The sequence below is a fragment of the Propithecus coquereli genome, unplaced genomic scaffold, assembly GCF_000956105.1.
Source record: "Propithecus coquereli isolate 6110/MARCELLA unplaced genomic scaffold, Pcoq_1.0 Scaffold126, whole genome shotgun sequence".
Taxonomy (NCBI): Eukaryota; Metazoa; Chordata; class Mammalia; order Primates; family Indriidae; genus Propithecus; species Propithecus coquereli.
This window is the reverse complement of record NW_012136747.1, coordinates 4,676,482-4,695,576: the sequence shown is the minus strand read 5'-3', so window position 1 is coordinate 4,695,576 and position 19,095 is coordinate 4,676,482. Positions and strand designations below refer to the sequence as shown.

At 60.0% G+C, this 19,095-nt stretch overlaps 2 protein-coding genes across 2 annotated transcripts in view; one reads left to right on the top strand and one right to left on the bottom strand.

The window, feature by feature from the left end:
• The first annotated feature begins 879 nt into the window (after positions 1-879).
• Positions 880-11,894, top strand: MAFF (v-maf avian musculoaponeurotic fibrosarcoma oncogene homolog F). The gene is made up of 3 exons (XM_012638170.1): positions 880-1,212; positions 9,570-9,636; positions 10,221-11,894. The coding sequence occupies exons 2-3, from the start codon at positions 9,601-9,603 to the stop codon at positions 10,677-10,679; spliced, it is 495 nt and encodes a 164-aa protein (XP_012493624.1). The 5' UTR covers positions 880-1,212; positions 9,570-9,600; the 3' UTR covers positions 10,680-11,894.
• Positions 11,895-15,414: 3,520 nt separating this feature from the next.
• TMEM184B (transmembrane protein 184B) overlaps positions 15,415-19,095 on the bottom strand; it is a 41,822-nt gene continuing 38,141 nt past the window's right edge. Inside the window, exons 8-9 of the mRNA XM_012638162.1 lie at positions 18,743-18,937; positions 15,415-15,950 (exon numbers count right to left, since the gene is read on the bottom strand). Coding sequence (XP_012493616.1) covers positions 15,709-15,950; positions 18,743-18,937 — 437 coding nt within the window. The 3' untranslated portion in view covers positions 15,415-15,708. The remainder of the gene's footprint in view (positions 15,951-18,742; positions 18,938-19,095) is intronic.

Sequence of the window (19,095 nt, the reverse complement as noted above, 5' to 3'; positions counted from 1 at the left end):
ATACATAAACAAGGAAATACCCTATGGAAATATTAAGGTAATACAAGAACAATTTCAGAGGTGAAGACTCCTTTAGCCAGGGTGATCAGGAAAGGCCTCTCTGAGGTGGTGACATCTGAGCTGCCCTGAAAGATGAAAGAGCCAGGCAAGTTAACCTAAGAGGAAATAGCAAGTGCAAAGGGCCTGTGGCAGGAATGAGCTTGGTGTGTTTGGGGAACAGAAAGACAGGCTCTGTGGCTGAAGAGTAGTAGGTGAGGGGGGAGTGGCCAGAGGGTGTGTGTTAACGATCTGATCTCTGTTTTGAGAACATTGTTGGTGTATGACGAGAACCTTTAGGGGTAAAGCGGGGAGACTGTCAGGAGGCTGCTGCCATTGTCCAGGTAAGTTGCTGGTGCTTGGGCCAGGTGGTAGGGCTGGAGCGGGGCAGAAGTGGTCCCACACAGGAGACTATGGGAGACAGAGCTGGCCTGAGTCATGGGGTGGGCAGGAAGGGAGAACGAGGGACAGAGCAAGGCCCTGAGGTTTTGGCCTGGATAGCCGAGATGGGGTGAAGAGGGGCGCGGAGGTGGGGCTGACCATCAGGAGTTGGACTTTGGCCGTGTCGTGTTTGCAGTCCCCGTTTGACGCCCACTGGAGGCGCAGAGTGGGGCAGTTGCCTACGAGTCTAGATCCCAGGGAAGCTGTTCGCTCTGGAAATACAAACCTAGGGCTCATAGAAAAGCACGGAGAGGCCCGGGACCACCGACTGTAAAACGAGGCAAATGACACCTCCACCCACGGGCCTCTCGCGAGGTGTCATGTGAATGCAGCCGGCAAGCGCTGGAGCAGGGCAGAGAATCCCGGCGGGGCAGAGACAGCTTCGGCCCCGGGGGCGGGGCCGGGGCGGGGCCGAGGGCGGGGCGGCCTCTCGCGGCCGGAGGGCGGCCGGGGCGGTGACGTCACCGCATGACTGGGTTTTTATGAATGAAAGGAATCCTGTGAGTGAGTAATTCCGGGAAGCTCGCCTTACAACTCCGCGCGGCCCCGGCCCCCTGCGCCGCCCGCCGCACAACAAAACTCAGCGCCGCGCTCCCGGGAGCCGGGTTCGGAGCGGCCTGCGGTTCGGACCGGGGCGGAGGGGAGGCCGACCAGGGGACCCGCTGGGACAGCAGCCGCGACAGCCGCGAGACACGCGCGTGCGAGGCGCGCCAGGCCAAGCGAGCCGAGAGGCGGGTGAGGAACGCGGGTCCGGGACGGGGACGGCGCGCGGGACCCCGAGGCGGCAGGGTTTCCGCGCCCCGGGCCGTGCCTGGGGCGGGCGCCGGGCGCGATCCGTCGGTGCTCCCCGGACCCGTCGCGGGACGGCTGCGTGCGGGAGGGGGGCCGCGGCACCGGGGGCACCGAGACGGGGCCGGGCCCCTCGGCGGGTGGGGGCGGAGACGGGGCCCCTTCCCAGGGCGCGGGCGGGAGGCGGCCGAGCGGGGAGGAAGGGGCAGCGCAGGCTGGCGAGCCTCAGCGTCCGCCCAGGCGGGGGCGGGGGCGGTGTGTGCACGTACGTGACTCGGTGAGAACAGTCCCTGGACTGGGGCCCGCGGGCCGTGCGTGCGCGGTTTGTTTACGTCCGGGGGCAGGCGGGCTGGCGTGTGCGTTCCCTGGCGAGCGTCCTGCCGGTCCTGCCCGGTGGTGCGCGGTGCACCTCGGGGTGTGTGTGTGTGTGTGTGTGTGTGTGTCCGTCTGTCCGTCCGTCCGTGTCCGCGCGCGCGCTCCCTGGGGCCTGTGTACCAGCGGTGTTTACTTCGGAGAGGGCGTGTCCCGGTCTGTCCACCGGAGTAAACGCGGAATAAGGACCCGAGCAAAGGAAGCCGACAGGTCCGTGGTCACCCCGGGGCCGCGAATTCTCGCCCCGGGCGCCCTCTTTCTTACCAGCCAGAGCTGCCAGGCCTCCGCTCTCTGCGGAGTTTCCCAGGGCCGCCACCATGTGACCCCAGTGTTTGTCCCCCGCCCAAGCCGGCGCCCGCAGCCACAGGGTGGGGCGAGGTATCGCAGACCCCACCCAGCTGAGCTGGGGGTGAGGTGAGGGAGCCACCCCTCGCCCAGCATCCTGGTGGATCTGGTAACAGTGAGTGAATTGGAGCCCAGATTCTTGTCCCCAGGTTTTTGGGCTCCCTGGGTAGAGAGGACCCTGGGGACGCTTGTTCATCCCCAGGGTTGCCCATCCCCTCAAGTCTCAGGAAAAACAGGAAGGGCCAGAAAATCCACGGCAAAGGTGGGGACAGGGAGGGAATCCCCGGTTTCCTCTCTTTGGTGGCCACTCTGGCTAATCTGGGTTCTGGAAGCTGTACCTGCTGGGTCGCAGAGGATGAGGGGGAGCCGGTTTCTGCCCTCCAGGTAGTTTCTGTTCATAGATGGGACTAGTCAAATGGGACCTATTGACAGCCGGACCCCAGAAGCTAATTGAGGACCTGTGCCAGCTGGCAGACTCAGAGTCCTCAGCCCAAGCCAGGCAGGGTCAGCTGGCAGTGGGGATAGGCGCTCTTACAGGTAGAAGGGTTAATGTGGAAGGGGTGGCAACTGATCCAGCCCCACCCATCCGCTTACCCAGCAGCACTGCAGAAAGCACCTGTTTAGCCCAGCAGCCGAAGGATGGGTTGGCGGCTAGGGCACTTGAGCTTGCTAGGATGAGGAACCAGTGATCTTTTAACTTTGAATCTTCGAGCCCTGGTGAGCTGCAGATGTCCCCATGTACAGCTGGAACTAGGCCAGGACCTCCCAGGCCAGGAGCCCGGGATTTCCTGGAGTATGTGGGCTTTGAGTAAAGGGGGTTGCAGTCAGGAGCGCAGGAACCAGGCGGGCCCATCCTCAAAGCCAGGCAGGAAACATCCCCGAGCGGGGCTAGGGTCAGGGGCTGAGGGGAAGTGGCTGTTGACTCAGTCACAGATGGAAAGTTAGCACTGAAAGGTTTGACCTCCCACTGAATCACCCCGGGGCTCTCTAGGGCCCAGGACCCAGCAGGCTCTATCAGTCCTGATGTTTCTATCCCTACGTTGCCACTGGGCCCCTGTTGTGGCCAGATGCTGGGGATGAAACCGTGAACGAGCCAGATCCAGAGACGGCTCTCTGGGAGCTCGCAGCTGAGCAGGGGAGACAAAGGTGAAGAAAGAGCCATAGGACTAATGCAAAACCACAGCTCCCATGGGTGGTGTGAGGGAGAAGTCATTGCGGTTTGAGAGTGTATATCAGGACTTAGCCAGGGCAATCAAGGAAGGCTTCCCTGCAGAAGTGACCAGTGAGCCGATTCTGATGGAGTGGTGATATCTGGGAAGCCCTGGAGATCAGGAGCTTTCATCTTCGGGCCTTCAGGACGAGGCACAGAGCCTGGCACACAGTAGGTGCTTCTTGGATGTTTGCTGATTGAATGAATGGGCACTGGGTCCATGTCCTTGAAGAGCTCCACGGCACATGGAGAAAAAGGCCTGGGGATCCCAGGGAAGCAGGAAGCCAGGGCCGGGGCTGGAGGATCCTTGAGGCAGTCTCCCAGAGAGGGCAGATCCTTCAGGGCTCAGGTGACCTCCTCCCACACACACGCACTGCCCGTGTGTCCCTGTGGGAAACATGCAGGGACAGTGGAGTGCCTGTTCATTCATCTGTTGTCAGCATGCGATCCTGGGAGCGGGAACATAGCGGAGCCTGAGGGCCCGACTGTGTGGGCTGGGAAGAGCCGGCACTGCAGGGTTTTGAAATGGGCCAAACATGGTCAGGTTTGCGGGTTTGCGTCAGAGACGATCCCTCCGACAGCCCTTGGGGGAGGATCAGTGGGGAGAGTTGGAGATGGAGGCCAGCGAGCAGGTGCTGTGGTCATGGGCCAGAGGAAACAGGAAGTGGTCCCTGGCTGTGCCGGTGGAGCAGAGGGATGGTCTGGGGGTTTGTGTCTTCTGCTTTCCTTCCCCTTCTTCTAGGGCCTCCACTCTGCTGGTGGTCTTGGAGCTCTGGGCCAGAATCTGACACTATAAACTTGGAGATCATCATTGTTGGGAGGTACCTTGGGCTCAGAGGAGGTTTGGCATGTTGGGAAACTGAGGCCCAGAGCGAGGGAGTGACGTCCCTGAAGTCACACAGCCAGTGTGAGTGGTGGCAGAACTGGGGCTGGAACCCCAGGCCGTTGCATCCCTGCAGTGCTCGCTTCCCCCCGGCCTTGCTCCCCTGCCAGCAGGGAGGAGGCTCCACCAGTGCGAGCTGCCAAGACCCAGGAAAACACATTTTTTCCCTCTGTCCTCACAGAGCAAGCAAAATGGCTCAGCAGCCAGGAGGAACCCATGCCAGTGGGTGGGGATGTCTCTGGGATGGACCGGGGGGCCAGGGAGGGGGACGTAGAAGGGCCTGTAGCCACTGACTGGACAAGGCAGCTGTCTGTCCCCCAAGAGTAAGAGTGCTCCCCAGGCCTCCAAAGAGTATCAGGAACCTGTAGCCCTGGAGTCAGCTCTGCTGGCTTCCTAGGAAAGAAGGGAAGAAGCCGGGAGGGGTGCTGGTGCCGGGCATGGAAGAGAGAGCCCTGAGCCGGGGATCAGGACCCCCAGGTTCTGGTCCACCAGCGCCACCAAACAGCTGTGTGGTTGCTTCCATTGCAGAACAGGGGTTGGATCAGCTGCTGTCTCAGGCCCAGGTTCAGCCAGACTGGCAGAGGTGGAGGACCCAGGCCCCCCGGCTTACAACCCAGCAGCCTCTGGCTTGGGGCTGGAGGCCAAAAGCCTGAGGTTATCAGAAAGTTCCTCCTTCTTGTGACGTTCCCTCTGTGGCTGCCTGATTCTGCTGAGCTAGGACATTCTGGGCAAACGTGGGTGCCTCAGCTGACATCCAGTTGAGGGGGCTGAGGCTGGGACCGGAGGGCATGGAGGACAGGAGGGCAGAGCAGGTCCAATGCCTTCCTGGGGCCGAAGGGCACTTAGAAGCACAGCTGTCATAGCTTCACCATTCTCCAGAGTAGGGAATGGCCAGCAGTTCCACCTCTCAGGTCTATGCCGCAGGCAGTGTTGAGAAGGATTCTGAGGCTGTGTCCAAGCTCCATGGAAAGCAGCGCCATGCTAAGAAAGATTAGGGGGCTGCATCCCACCACTGGGAATGAGCGCTGTGATTGGCTAGTGCTGTCTGGGTTGAGAGTGGATAGAGGAGTGATGGGGAGAGCGGCCGACCACCTGCATCTCCCGATCTCGTCTAAGCCCCTTGTATTTCACACACTGGTACTATTGTGATCATCCCCACTCTACGAGTGAGGATCCGGGGCCCAGAGAGGAAGAATGACTTGTGCGAGGGGCCGGGCCATGCCTCTGAGCGTCCGCATCCGCCGCAGCACGCCGCAGCCCACAGGCAGGCAGTTCCCATCCGCTCTCCCGTCAGGCCTTTCTGTGAGTTCAGACTGCGCAGGCGTCACTCGGCGCGCCAGCGCCCCAACAGCTGGCGAAGGGTCCTGCACATTTCAGTGTCATATGCATACCATATCCCCAGCTGGCCAACACAGACCCTGGCACATCAGAGCTGCGCAGCCTCGGAAACTAGCAAGTCCACCCTCGACACGGGCAGGGAGACAGGGCCCGGGGAGGTTGCCACCCCTTGCTGGCTGTGTGACCCTGGACTCCTCTAGTGCCCTCTCTGGCCATTACTTCACAGAGTTGTTGGGAGGACCAGGGAGGTGGCAGTGTGACGGGATCAGGATTCAGGCCTGGGCCTTTACAGGTGTTCAGAATCAATCCCCATCTGCCGGGAGGCAGCCACTCACCTGCTGTGCGACCTCAGGCAAGCGATGCCCCTCTCTGGGTCTCTACCTCCCCTTGGGTAAAGCGAGGAGGGGGTTCATGTTCTTTTTCCTGCCTTTCCCTGTGTGACCCCGGCCAGCTGGGAGATGCCGAATCAGAGAAGATCCCAGTGCTGGCCATGGGCCTGACCCCTCCTGCACAGACTCAGCAACTCTAATGACCTCCCGGCTGCTCACTGACCTCTGCGGTTTATACCGCTTGTTCCACCACAACCCTAAGAGGAAGATATCGTTCCCATCCAATGGATGGGAAAGTGGAGACCCAGAGAGGTGCAGCGGCTCACCCAAGGTCACACAGCCTGGAGAAAACAGAGATGGGACTTGAACCCAGCCTTGACTCCCAATCTAGTGCCCCCTTCCCTGCTTCCCTCACCCCACCTTGGGGCCAAAAGTCACATGGCTGGGATCCTTTCTGTTCCCTTCCCATTCTCCCGACAGCTGTGCCATCTCTGCCAAGCAGAAGCAAGGAGGCAGCTGGAAAGGAGGGAGAATTAGAGACAGGGCCAGGAGGTTTTCCTCTCAGACTGTGTTCAGCTGGGCTTGGGCTTGGAACTAGGTTTGGACACTGAACAGCTGGGTGATGGTATCAGAGACTTCCCCCTCCCCCATGCCCCAGTGCCTGCGCCCTGCCAGGCCCTGTGCCGGGCGGCCTCGAGCACCCAGAGCTGACTCAGCTCGGGCCCTGCCTGAGGCGCTCCCTGTCTGATGCAGAGACAAGGAAATGCAATATGTTACCACACCAGGGTGGGAGGTGCCTAACCAAGTCCTAGAGGTCAGGGAGGGCTTCCTGGAGGAGGAGATGTCTACAGCCAGGGCAGTGTGAGTAGGAGTCTGCCAGACAAAGTAGGAGGGAAGGAGGGGAGAGACGTGTCACGGGGCGGGGGCGGCCCAGAGACAAGAAAGCGCGGGTGGGAGGAAGTGAAAGCAATTCCTTGTGGCTGGAGTGCAGAATGGAGGTGGCGGTGGCAGGAAACGAGCCTCGGACTGGACACACGGACACACGGGGCCTGGGGTGCTGTGAAGTGGGTCTGGACTTTAATCCGGGTTTTAATCTGGTTTTAATCTGAGAGGTGGCATGGTCAGGTGGAAAGATCGTCTAGTTGCTGTGTGGACGACAGGCCGAGGCCAGCGGGGGCGGGGGGCATGCTGGGACCTCCCCAGGTGTGCGTGAGGGGAAGGCGACCGTTTAAGAGCCTGCACTGAAGGGTGGGGTCGGTCGGGGGGTGTATGAACATCTCCAGGTAGTGCCTCCGAAAGGGCAGCCAGCAGATTCCATGTGATTCATCGGAGTAGGGCAGGGGTGTATAGCGGCCCCCAAGGAAAAGAGGAAAGCCAGGCGGGCAGCCGGGGCCTAAGCCACATAGGGTTGGAGTGCTAGGCAGGGACACTGAGGCCAGAGCCCAGGCTGAGCCTGCATGTCCAGCCATGGGGGCAGCACCTCAGGGCTCCAACCCATGAAACGAGCCTTACCCCCGTCCCACCAAGGATCGGCACAAGTCTAGAGGTGCCTGAGGCCTGACGTGTGCTCTGGGCCTCAGCTTCTCCTGGTAGCCCCAAGAACCTGGGTGACTTTTAAAACCCTCCCTGCCCAAGGGCCACAGCGGCTGCCTCTGTCGGGGGATCTCTTGAAGTGCCAACTTCCCCTTCCTGTCCCCTCCTTCTTTCCCTCTGAGCAGCCAGACCCCTGACTGTGTGGGCTGGAGGGGCTGGGGGGTTTCCTGAGAAGCCGTGGACAGTCCCCACCTCGGCCTGAGTCACACTGAGAATGCAGTGACTATTACTTGAGCATCTGCTATGTCAGGCGCTGTTCTAAGCGCTGGGAGGCAGCGGTGGATGGGCCGAGAGCTCTGTCCTCATGGCGCAGGTGGAGACGGACACGGAACAGATGTGTACCACATATGTGAGCGGTAGTCATTGCACAGGGCGACAGGTGCTACGGAGAGACACGAGGTGTGGAGGGGACACAAGGAGAGAGAGTGAGTGTGTGTGTGTGTGTGTGTGTGTGTGTGTGTCCGGGGTTGGGAATCCTAAATTGAGTGGACACGGGATTTGAAGAGCGACCTGCGGTGAGGAGGCAAACCATGTGGCTATGTAGGGCACGAGGATGGCGGGCAGGGGGAATGGGCAGTGCAAAGGTCCTGAGGCGGAGCATGGGCCGTGCGTTTGAGCAGCAGCAAGGAGGCCATGCGGCTGGGGCAGAGCAGACGAAGGGGAGCCAGGCAGGGCTGAAGGGAGAGGGGTCAGTGCTGGGGGCACATCCCGCACCACTTCGTGGGCCCCTACAGTGACTTTGGCTTTACTCCAAGTGAGATGGGAGCCATGGGACGGTCCTGAGAGAGGTGTGATGTGATCTGCCTTAACATGAAACTCCCCTGTGTCACCCAGGAGGAAAGCAAGGCACAGAGAGGGTCACTGACCTACCAGAGTCCTGCCACTAGAGAGTGGCCCCAGGTGGGTCTGGCACCAACGTCCATGTGCTTCCACATGGTCCCTGGGAAACACCTGGTCCCGCCAGATGTGCGTGAGGTCAGCCCCACAGACAGCTCAAGGGGCCAGGGCCTGCCTCCAGGCTTTTGTCCCCTGCCCATTGTCGAATTGGGCACTGCTAATACTGCACAAGTTTAGAGGGTGCTGCCCTGCAGACCACAAGCATCTGCCTTTGTCCTCTGTGTTTACCACCACTCCCCTTGGGAACTATCAGATGAGAAAACTCCGGCTCACACTGAATGCGGGAGGAGATCGGACCAGCTGGGGATGGAGGGGGCAGCTGCTGTAACGGGGCCTTTAGGAGACAACCCCCTCTCCAGCCTACGCAATGACCACTGGCCCCCGGAATGTACCCTCCATGAGTTTTTATTCCTCTCTGTCTCCTCAGTGCCAAGCACATGTAGCTGCTCAGTAAATAGTTGTTGAGTGACTACGAGGTTTCCATCCTGTGGGGAAGGCACTGGGGGCCAATGGGACCTCATCAGTCTAGGTATGGCTGCCCCGTCTGCCAGGGCACATGGAACTACTTCTGGGCAGCCCCCAGGAGTTTGGGAAGCTTTCCCACAACACAGGTCCGGATAGGGGAGGCTTGGAGAGGGGAGGGGACTGGCTGTGTTGTATCTTGACAGGGCGCTGATTGGACTTCCTGAGTCATTGACCGGGACACATATGTTTTGTGCATTTTTCTGTATGTAGGTTATACTTCAGTGAAGTTTTTTAAAACCAAATGAAACACACATCTGAGCCCCATGTGGAAGAATGGCCAGGGGAGGGGAGTCCATTCATTTGGTGCATATTTATTGAGCACCTGCTGTATTCCAAGCACTGATTAGGCGTATTGATGCTGTGGGAGGACAGGCAAGGCCTCTGCCCTCATGGGCTTACATTTTGGTGGAAGAGGGGTGGGAGGGAGAGAGGAACCAAACATAAGAACTGCAGAAGAGGTGGCTGTTAGGAGGGTTAATTACTGGGGTTATGGGATGTGACACAAGGGGGCTTTTTAGCCAGGATGGTCAGGGAAGACTTCTCTGAGGAGGTGGCATTGGGCAAAGACCTAAACGATAAGGAGTCACTGTGGAGAGATAGGAGAACACTGAGAAGAACAGCAAGTGCAAAGGTCCTGAGGCTGGAATGAGCCATTCAGGGAGGCCACTGTGGCTGGACCAATGTGGACAGAGGAGGTGATAAGTATGAGATGAGTTCTAAGAGAGCAGGGGCCTTGAATGCCAAGGTAGTGAGTTTGGATTTTATTCTCAGCGGGGGGGAAAAAGTGACTTTGACTTCCTTTCTCCTCTAGGTCTCCAGCCCAGAGGGCACCTTCTGCAAACATGTCTGGGGACCCCTTATCCAGCAAAGCCCTGAAGGTGAGGAGGCAGCCCCTCTTGTGCCCAGTGAGGCCATCCCTCCCTGCCCATGCAGACCTTGCCATCCCAGCTGCCACTTCGTTCCTGGAATCCCAAAGAGTGGCTCAGCAGGCACCAGGCGTTCAGGACGCCAAAGGGAAGGGCCATGGGCTGGGAAGCAGGAGGGCTGGGCTCTGGTCACAGGCTGTGTGTGCCCCGGGCAGGTCACTTCCCTCTCTGGGCCTGCTTCCCCATCGGGTCTTTGTCCACTGGGACATTCAAAGGTGCTTTCCGCCCTGGGTTTCTCTGGCCCTGTCCAGCACTGCGCTAGGTTAGGGTTCAGGCCAAGCCCCGGGGTGGCCTCCTTTGGTGTTCTGATCCTGGTTTGGCCTAGTTTCCCCTTTCCGGGTTCCTGCTCCCCTTCGGAGCTTGGATCAAGTCCAGACACCACCTCAGTGGCTAAGGCGGTGAAGGGGAGCACGGGTGGGGGGGGACGGGGGGAACAGGGCAGAGGAGGGCGTCCCATCACCTGCTGCGCTCCGGGCCCAGGGCTGGGGCCCACAGGCAGGAGTGAGGCCCGGGCCTCAGTTTCCCCATGACCGTAGATCAAGCGCGAGCTGAGCGAGAACACGCCGCACCTGTCGGACGAGGCGCTGATGGGGCTGTCCGTGCGCGAGCTGAACCGACACCTGCGGGGGCTCTCGGCCGAGGAGGTGACGCGGCTCAAGCAGCGGCGCCGCACGCTCAAGAACCGCGGCTACGCCGCCAGCTGCCGCGTGAAGCGCGTGTGCCAGAAGGAGGAGCTGCAGAAGCAGAAGTCGGAGCTGGAGCGCGAGGTGGACAAGCTGGCGCGTGAGAACGCGGCCATGCGCCTGGAGCTCGACGCGCTGCGCGGCAAGTGCGAGGCGCTGCAGGGCTTCGCGCGCTCAGTGGCCGCGGCTCGCGGGCCGGCCGCGCTTGTGGCGCCCGCCAGCGTCATCACCATCGTCAAGTCCACCCCAAGCCCGGGGTCTGGCCCCGCCCCCGGCCCAGACCCCGCCCCCGGCCCGGCCGCCTGTTCCTAGTGCCCGCCCCGCCCTATTCCCCCGAGCCACGCCCCATTCCCCCAGCCACGCCCCTCCGACCGCGTCTCTCTTCCCAAAGTGCCTGAGCAGTCTTTGTGCCCAGGTCCCATTTCTTGCAGCCGCCAGCCCCTGTGATGAACACACATTCCCTCCTGGGACCCTGTCTTCCTTGTGTAGACCCCGAAACTGGGACTTAATGGTCCTAGGGAGGGGCAATTTTGGTGGTGGTGGGGTGGGGGTTCCAGATCTGGGGTCACCCTTGGCTGAAAGTTCAACCTTCTTAGATTGGTAAGAACAGGATACAGAGCGGGCTCAGAGAAGAGCTGTCGGGGGAAACGAGGGCATTCCTCATTTTGGAAACTGCTCTGAATGTGCCAATATGCCCTCCAAACCGTCCCAGGACTCAGGATTCAGTCTGGCTGTCCTGCTGGGAAACTGCACTGAAGAGATTCTCCCACCTCTGCTTTGGGCCTGGGGGCGCCTGGCTTTCCAAAGCTAGGAGAGTGGTTAGAAACGACTAGTGGAGCCCAGTTAACAGATGGGGAGGCAGCCCTGCAGTGGACTCGAGGCCGCACACCACTTAGTAGTTGAGCCGGAACCAGAAGCTGAGTTGTCTTACTGCTGCCCCAAGATTCCAGCCATGGAACAGTGGACAGGACTGAAAAGGTGGTGAGAGGGCCTCCCTGGCCTGGGAGATGGCTCTCTACAAGGGAAGGGCAAGAAGCAGAGGGACAGAGAAGGTGATACAGATGGATGGGTGGGAAGGAGCTGGCCTGGCTCAGCCTTGGGCTCTCCCTGCAGTCAGGGTGCCCTGGAGACAGCCAGCCAGAGAGAAAGGGGACTGTGGTGGTGTCTGCTGTGGCAGATGGGGATAAGAGACAGATCCTGTGGTCCTACAGCCTGGAGTGGCGTCCTTGGAAGTAAGGGTCCCACCTGGACCCTGCAAGTATCCACTGTGGGATGGGGGCGGGCTGCAGCCAATGATTGCCATTTTCCTGGAAGCCAGGCCCCAGCCCCTCCCCCAACACTGTATAGAGCTGCCCGTCCCCACTATTTATTGCACGGATCTAAGTTATTCTCCCCAGCCAGAGCCCTAGATCCCACTCCTTGGAAAAGTGGCTTGTGGCCCTGAGCTGGACTTTATATTTTATATCTACAAATAAATCACATTTTATCTTATATTTAGGGAAAACCAATGGCAACAACAAAAAAAATGTTTAAAAAAAATTGCCTGGGCCCTAGAATTTATTTATTTCCTGACTTACAGTGAGCGAGTTATCCGCCTTCTGTATTTTGTAGACTTTCTGAATAAAGTCAAATTCTTTTCCCACAGAGAAGTGTATATTCTGGGCTATGTTTTTTTTGGGGTGTGGGGCTTCTGAATGGGGGATCTAAGATGGGGTTTTGTTCCAGCCCCAGTCAGGGCCTCTGGGGGTGGCGGGGTGAGTCCCCATCACTAGCTACTGCGCAGGGGCATTGGCTGGGGTAGAGGCAGGCCGGGGAACAGTGTGCTGGAACTTTGGTCCTTCCATCTGGCTGCCTAGAGTCCGGGAGCCTCCCTGGGGATGGCAAAGCCACTAGCACAATGAAATTTAGGGTTAAATTCCCTGCGCTTCCCTTCAGTGAACAAACAGTCCCACCCAGAGAGGAAAAACCTCAGATTTCAGAGTAATCTTTCCAGCACTTTCACATTGAGGTCTGATTTTCTACAGCCAAGCAGGAAATATTTTCCCCATGTTCCAGAAGGCACAGGGAGCAAGTGGCTTCCTCAGTCCCAGCCTGCAGGCCTAAAACATAACCCTGCATCTCATCCCAGGCCCCAGACTCACTAATTCCAACCCAACCTGCCAGCCCGCCTGAGGGACCCTGAGAAGGAGCCAAGTGTACTGCGGTCTGCAGGTCAGGGCAGTCAGGGTTTGAATTTGTGTGTCTTTTCCTGGCTGTGGGGTCTTTGGTACTTATTTGGTTTCTTGCAGCCTCAGTTTACCCTTCTGTAAGATAAAGATGCTATGAGGTCAGAAGCATGAAAAGTCCCAGAGGCCTGCGGGGCTGCAAGCTTTAACATGTGGAACCCATGTGTACAGCAGCACAGACCAAGGTGAGGACAACCGTGTAGCTGGGTACGGCGAGATGGCGGGGCCGGGGACCGGTCGCCGGTGGAAGGTGCAGGATTTGCATCTGGGAACTGGACAAACCGCATGGCTTGGCTGGGACCACAGGGCTTTCTCCCCATCTCAGGCTGGGCCTTGGTGTTTTCCCTGCCAGGACCTCGATCCCGAAATGCTGAGCTCAGGCAGCGGAAAGGGCGGCAGGAAGCTGCGGGAGGGGCCGGCTATTTACCTCAAGGTTAGAGGCTGGCTGGGACTGTCCCCCACCCACGCTGCATTCCTGAGCGCTCCTGTCAGCAGGAGGCCAGGCCTAGGGAGGCCTGCGGTGGAGGGAAGGTGCCCCGGAGGCCAGGCACCGAGCCTGGTGGGCAGACACTGCCCACGCCCAGCAGCCTCTGCCCCTGGGGTCCAGGGGAGGACGGGCTCTGGAAGGTGGGAGAGTCTGGGAGGAAGATCCCAGGGAGAACTTCAGCCTCCAGGGTGCAGGCCCCACCTACCCGGCTGACAGAGCCCCTCACGTGGTGGGGGCATGAGACCCTGCGGCCAGCTGGCTGGGGGATGGGGAGGCAGTTTGTCCAAGGGGGGCCTGGACCCTGATTTTAGTCTCTGGCAATGTGAGCCCCCTCATCGCCTGCAGGTTACACACAGGAAGGGAGAGCGGCTCCTACGACAGCCCTGGCCACGACCACTACAGCCACCTCCAGACACATGCGGGGGCCTGGGGGGAAGGAAAAAACCTCACCCACAGGCAGAGGAGATTTCAATACAATCTATATTATCTCATATATATATTTCTTCCTCACTTTATTTGCTCACTTCTGTCACACATTTAAAATGTCACAGAGACCAAAATAGAGCGGCTTTCTGGTGGAATTCATGGCAGTCATACAACGAGATACAAAACTAGGGACTCTGTCTTCTCATACATCATACAATTAATTTTTCAAGTATCTTTTATGTACAAAGAGCTACTCTATCTGGAAAAAAAAAAAAAAAGACAAGGTAGGTTATGCATCCTAGGAAGGCGGAGGGGATGGAGCGGTCTGGCAGGTGTTCCCGACCCTGTGTTCCCAGGGACCACTAGTTCCCTGCCACCGAGCTCCCCCCACCCACCAGGCGAGCAGACAGTGCCAGGCAGGCAGGGACCAAGGGGGCCGGGAACCAGCAACACACTTTGGCCTGAAGGAGAAAGGAAAATGAGTTGGAGAAACAGATTCAGAAAGCAAATGCAGGGGGAGCCAGGGCTGCTCCTCAGCCTGCGCCTGCCCTGCCCTCCTGGGCAGCTTGGGGCCCGCCGGCCAGGCACCCCCCGACAGGCGTCCAGAACTGACCTCCGGTACCCCACATGGAGGCCTCTGGGCCCCCGAGGGCTGGCTTGGCCAGGAGGGCAGGAGAGAGGCCAGGAAGACTGCTGGGACCTGACCCTCATCACAGATCCGAGAGAGGGACCCTGTTCATTCCAGGAAGGACCAAAAGAAAGATTCCATGGTGAATGCCAGAGGCAGGAGCCCCTCTCCCTCACCCCACCCACTTCCGGAGGCTACTGCAGCCCCAACCCAAGTACTATCTGCTAAATGCCAGAAAGCTTTTTGTCTGTAGGAACATGCATTTTATGCCCAGCCTCTTCCTAAGCCAGGTGCCAGGTAAGCCCGGCCTGCCTGGGGGTCCAGTCTTGGGAGGCCCCAGGTATATGGGTATGGCGGGGTGAGCAAAGGGGGCTTGGTGGTCCTGGCCACTCCTGAGGCCTGTCCAAGGGCTCTTGGCCCAGCACTGCAGGACCCTCTGAGTGCCAGCAGCATAACAAGGAGCCCCCAGGGGGTGTCTGGGACACACAGGGGCTAGGGAGGGAGCTTTCGTATGTGACTAAGGCACAGAAGAGAGGAGCCGGGGGGCCAGAGGAGACCCTGTGTGGACAGGGCCCCGGAAGAGAGGTCTGGGACCACTGCTGCCACCTCCCAGCTGCATGGCCATCCCTCCCACCCTCCCCACTGGACTGTCTTCCTCCGGACGCTGGTCTGAAATGTGGCGACTCAGACCTTTCCCCTGAAACAGGAGGGAGAAGCCCCAGGGGGAGACCAGGGTCCAGTACAGGTTCTGGCTGCTTGGCCTGGGAAGGAGGGTGGGAAGGCCCGGAACAGCCCAGGGCTTCCCCCATAGCTCTATCGAGAGGAAGGACCCAAGCGAAAGGGCAGTGCGGGCTGCTGGCCATCCTCGGCAGGCCGGGAGGAGGGGCACAAGGTGGGCAGAGGTGCAGCCACGGCAAGGACACCCAGGAGCCAGAGGCCCCTGAGCACCCTCCCTAGGAGGGACCCATGGCTCTTGGGGTCTGGCTCTGATCCTTGCAGCATGCCAGGTCGGCCTGGGTCAAGAGGGGGCTCCACAGAGCATCCCCATTTCCTCCTCCTGCCCGGGGTGAGGCAAATCTGGCATAGGACAAAGGCGGACAGGGGAGGGGAGCAGGCGGGAAGAGCCCAGGTCAGAGTATTGCACGGTGTAGGAGGTGGGCTGGGGCCTGCCAACCTCAGCCCAGAGTCTCTCAGGGGAGAGGTGTCTAGAAGGCTGCAGCCGCTGGTCCACACGCAGCGTTTGGCCTGGGCACAGCTGGTCCCGGCATGCCCCACCACAACACGAGCAGCAGGGCCGTGGGTACTGCTCCACCGTCCTTTGCCCCTTGCCCGGGCAGCGCAGGGGCAGCCATGCAGGAATATTCCTGAAGGCTCGTGGGTGAGCCTAGGCTGTCCCCCTGGGCAGACAGCATCTGGCTGTTCCGCTGGAAGTGATATGCGAGTGTTTCTGGTCCAATAAATAAAGGGCAATGCCAAAGCTGTGCCAGCCGCCTCCTGGCTTGGCTGTGAGCCTGGGGGTGGGGAACAGCTTGCCTCGGGCCAAGGCGCCAGCACTCCCCGCACTGCAGCCTGCACCTAGAACTCGTCATCAGAGCTGAGCAGGAGAGTCTTCTCGTTGTCACGGGCACCACTGAGGCTGTGGGAGCGTGAGAGGCCGTGGGCGCTTCCGCGCCAGGTGGGCGCGGGCTCCAGCGTGGACTGCTGCGTGTACTGCTGGTAGGCAGGCGAGAAGTTGTGGATGGCATCCTGCACGATGTCGTGCGGGTTCATGGTCTCCTTGAGGCTGCTGGAGATGCTCTTCATGGGGGCGCAGCGGCCTGCAGGGCAGGGGGGGCAGCGAGAGGGAGGCGACTCAGCCCCTGCCCCTCATGCTGGGACAGCGCCCCCACCCCAAGGCTGCCATTCAACCACCTCCTCCAGGGGCAGAGAATGAGGTCTAGGACTAGAGGAGGGGCAGACAAAGAAATGATTCCTTTGGCTAGGGAGCAGGTGTGGGGGGCAGCCCCAAAGGGGTGGCCAGGTGTCAAAAGGTCACTGGCAACCGGGTCAGGTGGGTAGGGAGGGATCTGGGATGCCCCAGAAAAGCCAAGACAGGGTCGGCACTGACTGAAGTCGGGCGAGCTGGGGACGAGGGCCTGGCAGCCAGGAGGACCTGGGCTCTACAGGTGATAGGCTCCTGCCCCCCACACCTGGGGAGAGGACCAGGGCCCAGGCTGGCCTGCACCCACAGGGAGCAGACACGACTCATGGGCTCCCCTCCCCGCCCCGACAGGCCTCCTCCTCATCCGCTAATGAATCTTTCCCACCGGCTCAGAGGGGAGAATGGCCCAGGCCGCAAAGCCAAGATGTAAGGTTCCAGCTCTGGAACCCAGGTCTTCTGGCTCAAACTGTGAGCTCTTTCCGCCCTCGGGTTCTCTGCCATGGAAACATTGCTAAATCCCCTGAGAGCCCGGGAACGAGCACTGTGCCCCCAGGACTCAGCAGGGAATATTCCAGAACAAGAGACCAGGATGGAAGTAGCAAGCTCTACAGAGGGTGGCCCTTGGCAGGCAGGTGCTCTGTGCGGAGATGACACAGAGAAGGAACTACGTACAGAGAGGGGCATGCCAGTGACAGTGACCAGAACTGACGTGCAGGACAGACGTGCAGACCCAGGGTGGGACCTACCGTAAGGGCCATACGTTGGCACTGCCCACGGCCAAACCCGCGGCAAAAGCAGGGCAAGAGGGGCGGGGAGAGAAGCGGAGAAATAGAGAAGAGACAGCTGAGTGAACAACGCGCGCCCGCCACCAAGGCCCACCAGCACGACACCACGCGTCCTTCCCTCCCCTCTCCCACTGGGCACCCAGGCAGCTCCAGCTGCCCCCTGGGGCCTGGGGGGGACGTCCACCTAGGGATGACTCTTCCAATGCCTCCAAGGGATGATGACTCTCCCACGTGCTCGTGCCAACAGGGGCTATCCCGCCTGGTGGCCAGCGCTCCACCTGTGGCCTCGGTCAGAACAGCCCGTTCCCCTTCTCTTCAGGCGTGGCTGGAGCCCCGGTGCACCACGTGCTTTACAAACCCCACAACACTTCACAGACAAGGAAACTGAGGCTCAGAGGGAGGAGTTACTTGTGCAGATCACAGCAGAGCTGGCTTTGCACCCAAGCCTAACCCGAGGGCTGAGGGGGGCCGGGCCCCTCAGTAGAAGGTAGCCAAAGGTCCAAGGACAGCAGAGAGGCAGGCGCAGGTGAGCAGCCGGGCTGCACTCTGGCCACGCTGTTTCTTGCTGGGGTTGGTGTGTCTGTCTGAGGGCAGTGTGGAGATAGCCCAGGCCGACAGCAGACAACCTCTGCAGAGCCCACGGTGCAGAAATGGTCTCTGTGTGGCCCCGCCTGCTCCTTGCGGTGGCCGCAGGCTCCAGGCCCACAAGTGACATTGCCATGGGCACAGGCTCTGCCAGACCAGGTCCAAGGGAGGTTGCCCTCAACACTGGGTGGGTGTTTGCTGGATGCTTCCAGCTGGGCACACCAGCTTGAAAGCCTTGGCCAGCAGAGGGTCAGGCACAGCGTAGGTGTGCAACCAAAGACTGAAAAAGTGACCAGGGTCCCAGCAAGAGAGTGTGTTGGGAGAACAAAGCCAGCACGGGCATCTCGGGGCCTCTTCGCAACCACGGAAGGTACAGGGGAGAGGGAGGAATGAAGTGGGCCTGCTACACGCCACGCCACTCACATGGGGCCTGCGGGGGCCTGGTGGCACGGCCTGGGGAAGTGGGTTTCTCGCTGCCAGCCACTTGGGAAGACAGCTGGCAGCAGCCAGGCTCCTGAGTGGAAGTGTTAGACCAGGAGGCTGTCCTCTCCCCAGCCCCTCCTGCCTCCTCCCTGGGCAAGTCAGTTTCAGACATTCCCAGCCTCCTCTTCCTCACCTTCCGAGAACCTTCTCCCTGCCACACACACACTGCCAGGCAGCTGCTGCCCTCCTGGCCCACTACCTCCCTGGCCACAGCAAATCACCCTGGGAGCTCTTAAAGCACAGAGCTCTCCCGGCACAGCCTGTCTGCCCAGCCCAGCCCCGACAGGGAGGAACCTCTGAGGGCGGGGCTGGACATGGCACTTTGAAAAGCTCTCCAGGGCATTTTCCTACACAACTGGGGCTGCTAACCACGCTTCTAGCAAGGAGGAGGATTAGCAGGTGTAAAAAGAAAGCTGTTAAATGCTATTACCATCTAAGTCTGTTTCTTAGAAGTAATTGGGTTTTTTGTTTAAAAAAAAATGAACTTTAGAGATGAGGAAATTACAGGACAAGTTGGGTAACCACGCACAGTGCTGGGTGTCAGAAGCCTTCAGGAATTTGTTCATTAGAGTCTCTGTCCCCACTGGCTATATCATCTCTGGGTGTCCACATTTGGACCTGCTGCAGGAGACAGGTGGGCTTAGCAACGGGACCAATCGGTAGTGCTGGCGCGAGGGTGCGAGTCCCTCCTGGTCCTGCCCCCTGACCTTGACCTCTGCGGCCCCTTCCCTATGTGTAAACTGGGGATCCCATGACCTGACCCAACCACACTTGTAGGACGCTGAGAGGTGGGAGAGTCCTGGGTGGGGGCGTCTCCCAGGGCCCGGGCTCGTACCTTGTGCGTCCAGCCTCTTGTCTGCATAGACCTTGTAGGTGAAGGCGTGCCGCAGGGCCAGGGCTGCGAAGAACATCTCCACACAGATGATGAAGTCCTGGTAGCCGGCGGCCACGGTGCCCTCACCCACCGACACGCGGGCCGAGTGGATCTTGGGGATGGCCCCACACTTCTCCAGGATGGCCAGCAGCATGCCTGGACGGGGAGCACAGGCGTCTGGCCCCAGACTGGACCCCTTCCCAGGCCCCCTCCTCCACACAGCTCTGCCCAGACGCCCGTGTGCCCCAGTGAGGATGGGAGTGGGGTCACAGTGGCCCATGTAGGGCAGGGATGGCAACACAAGCCTCAACCTC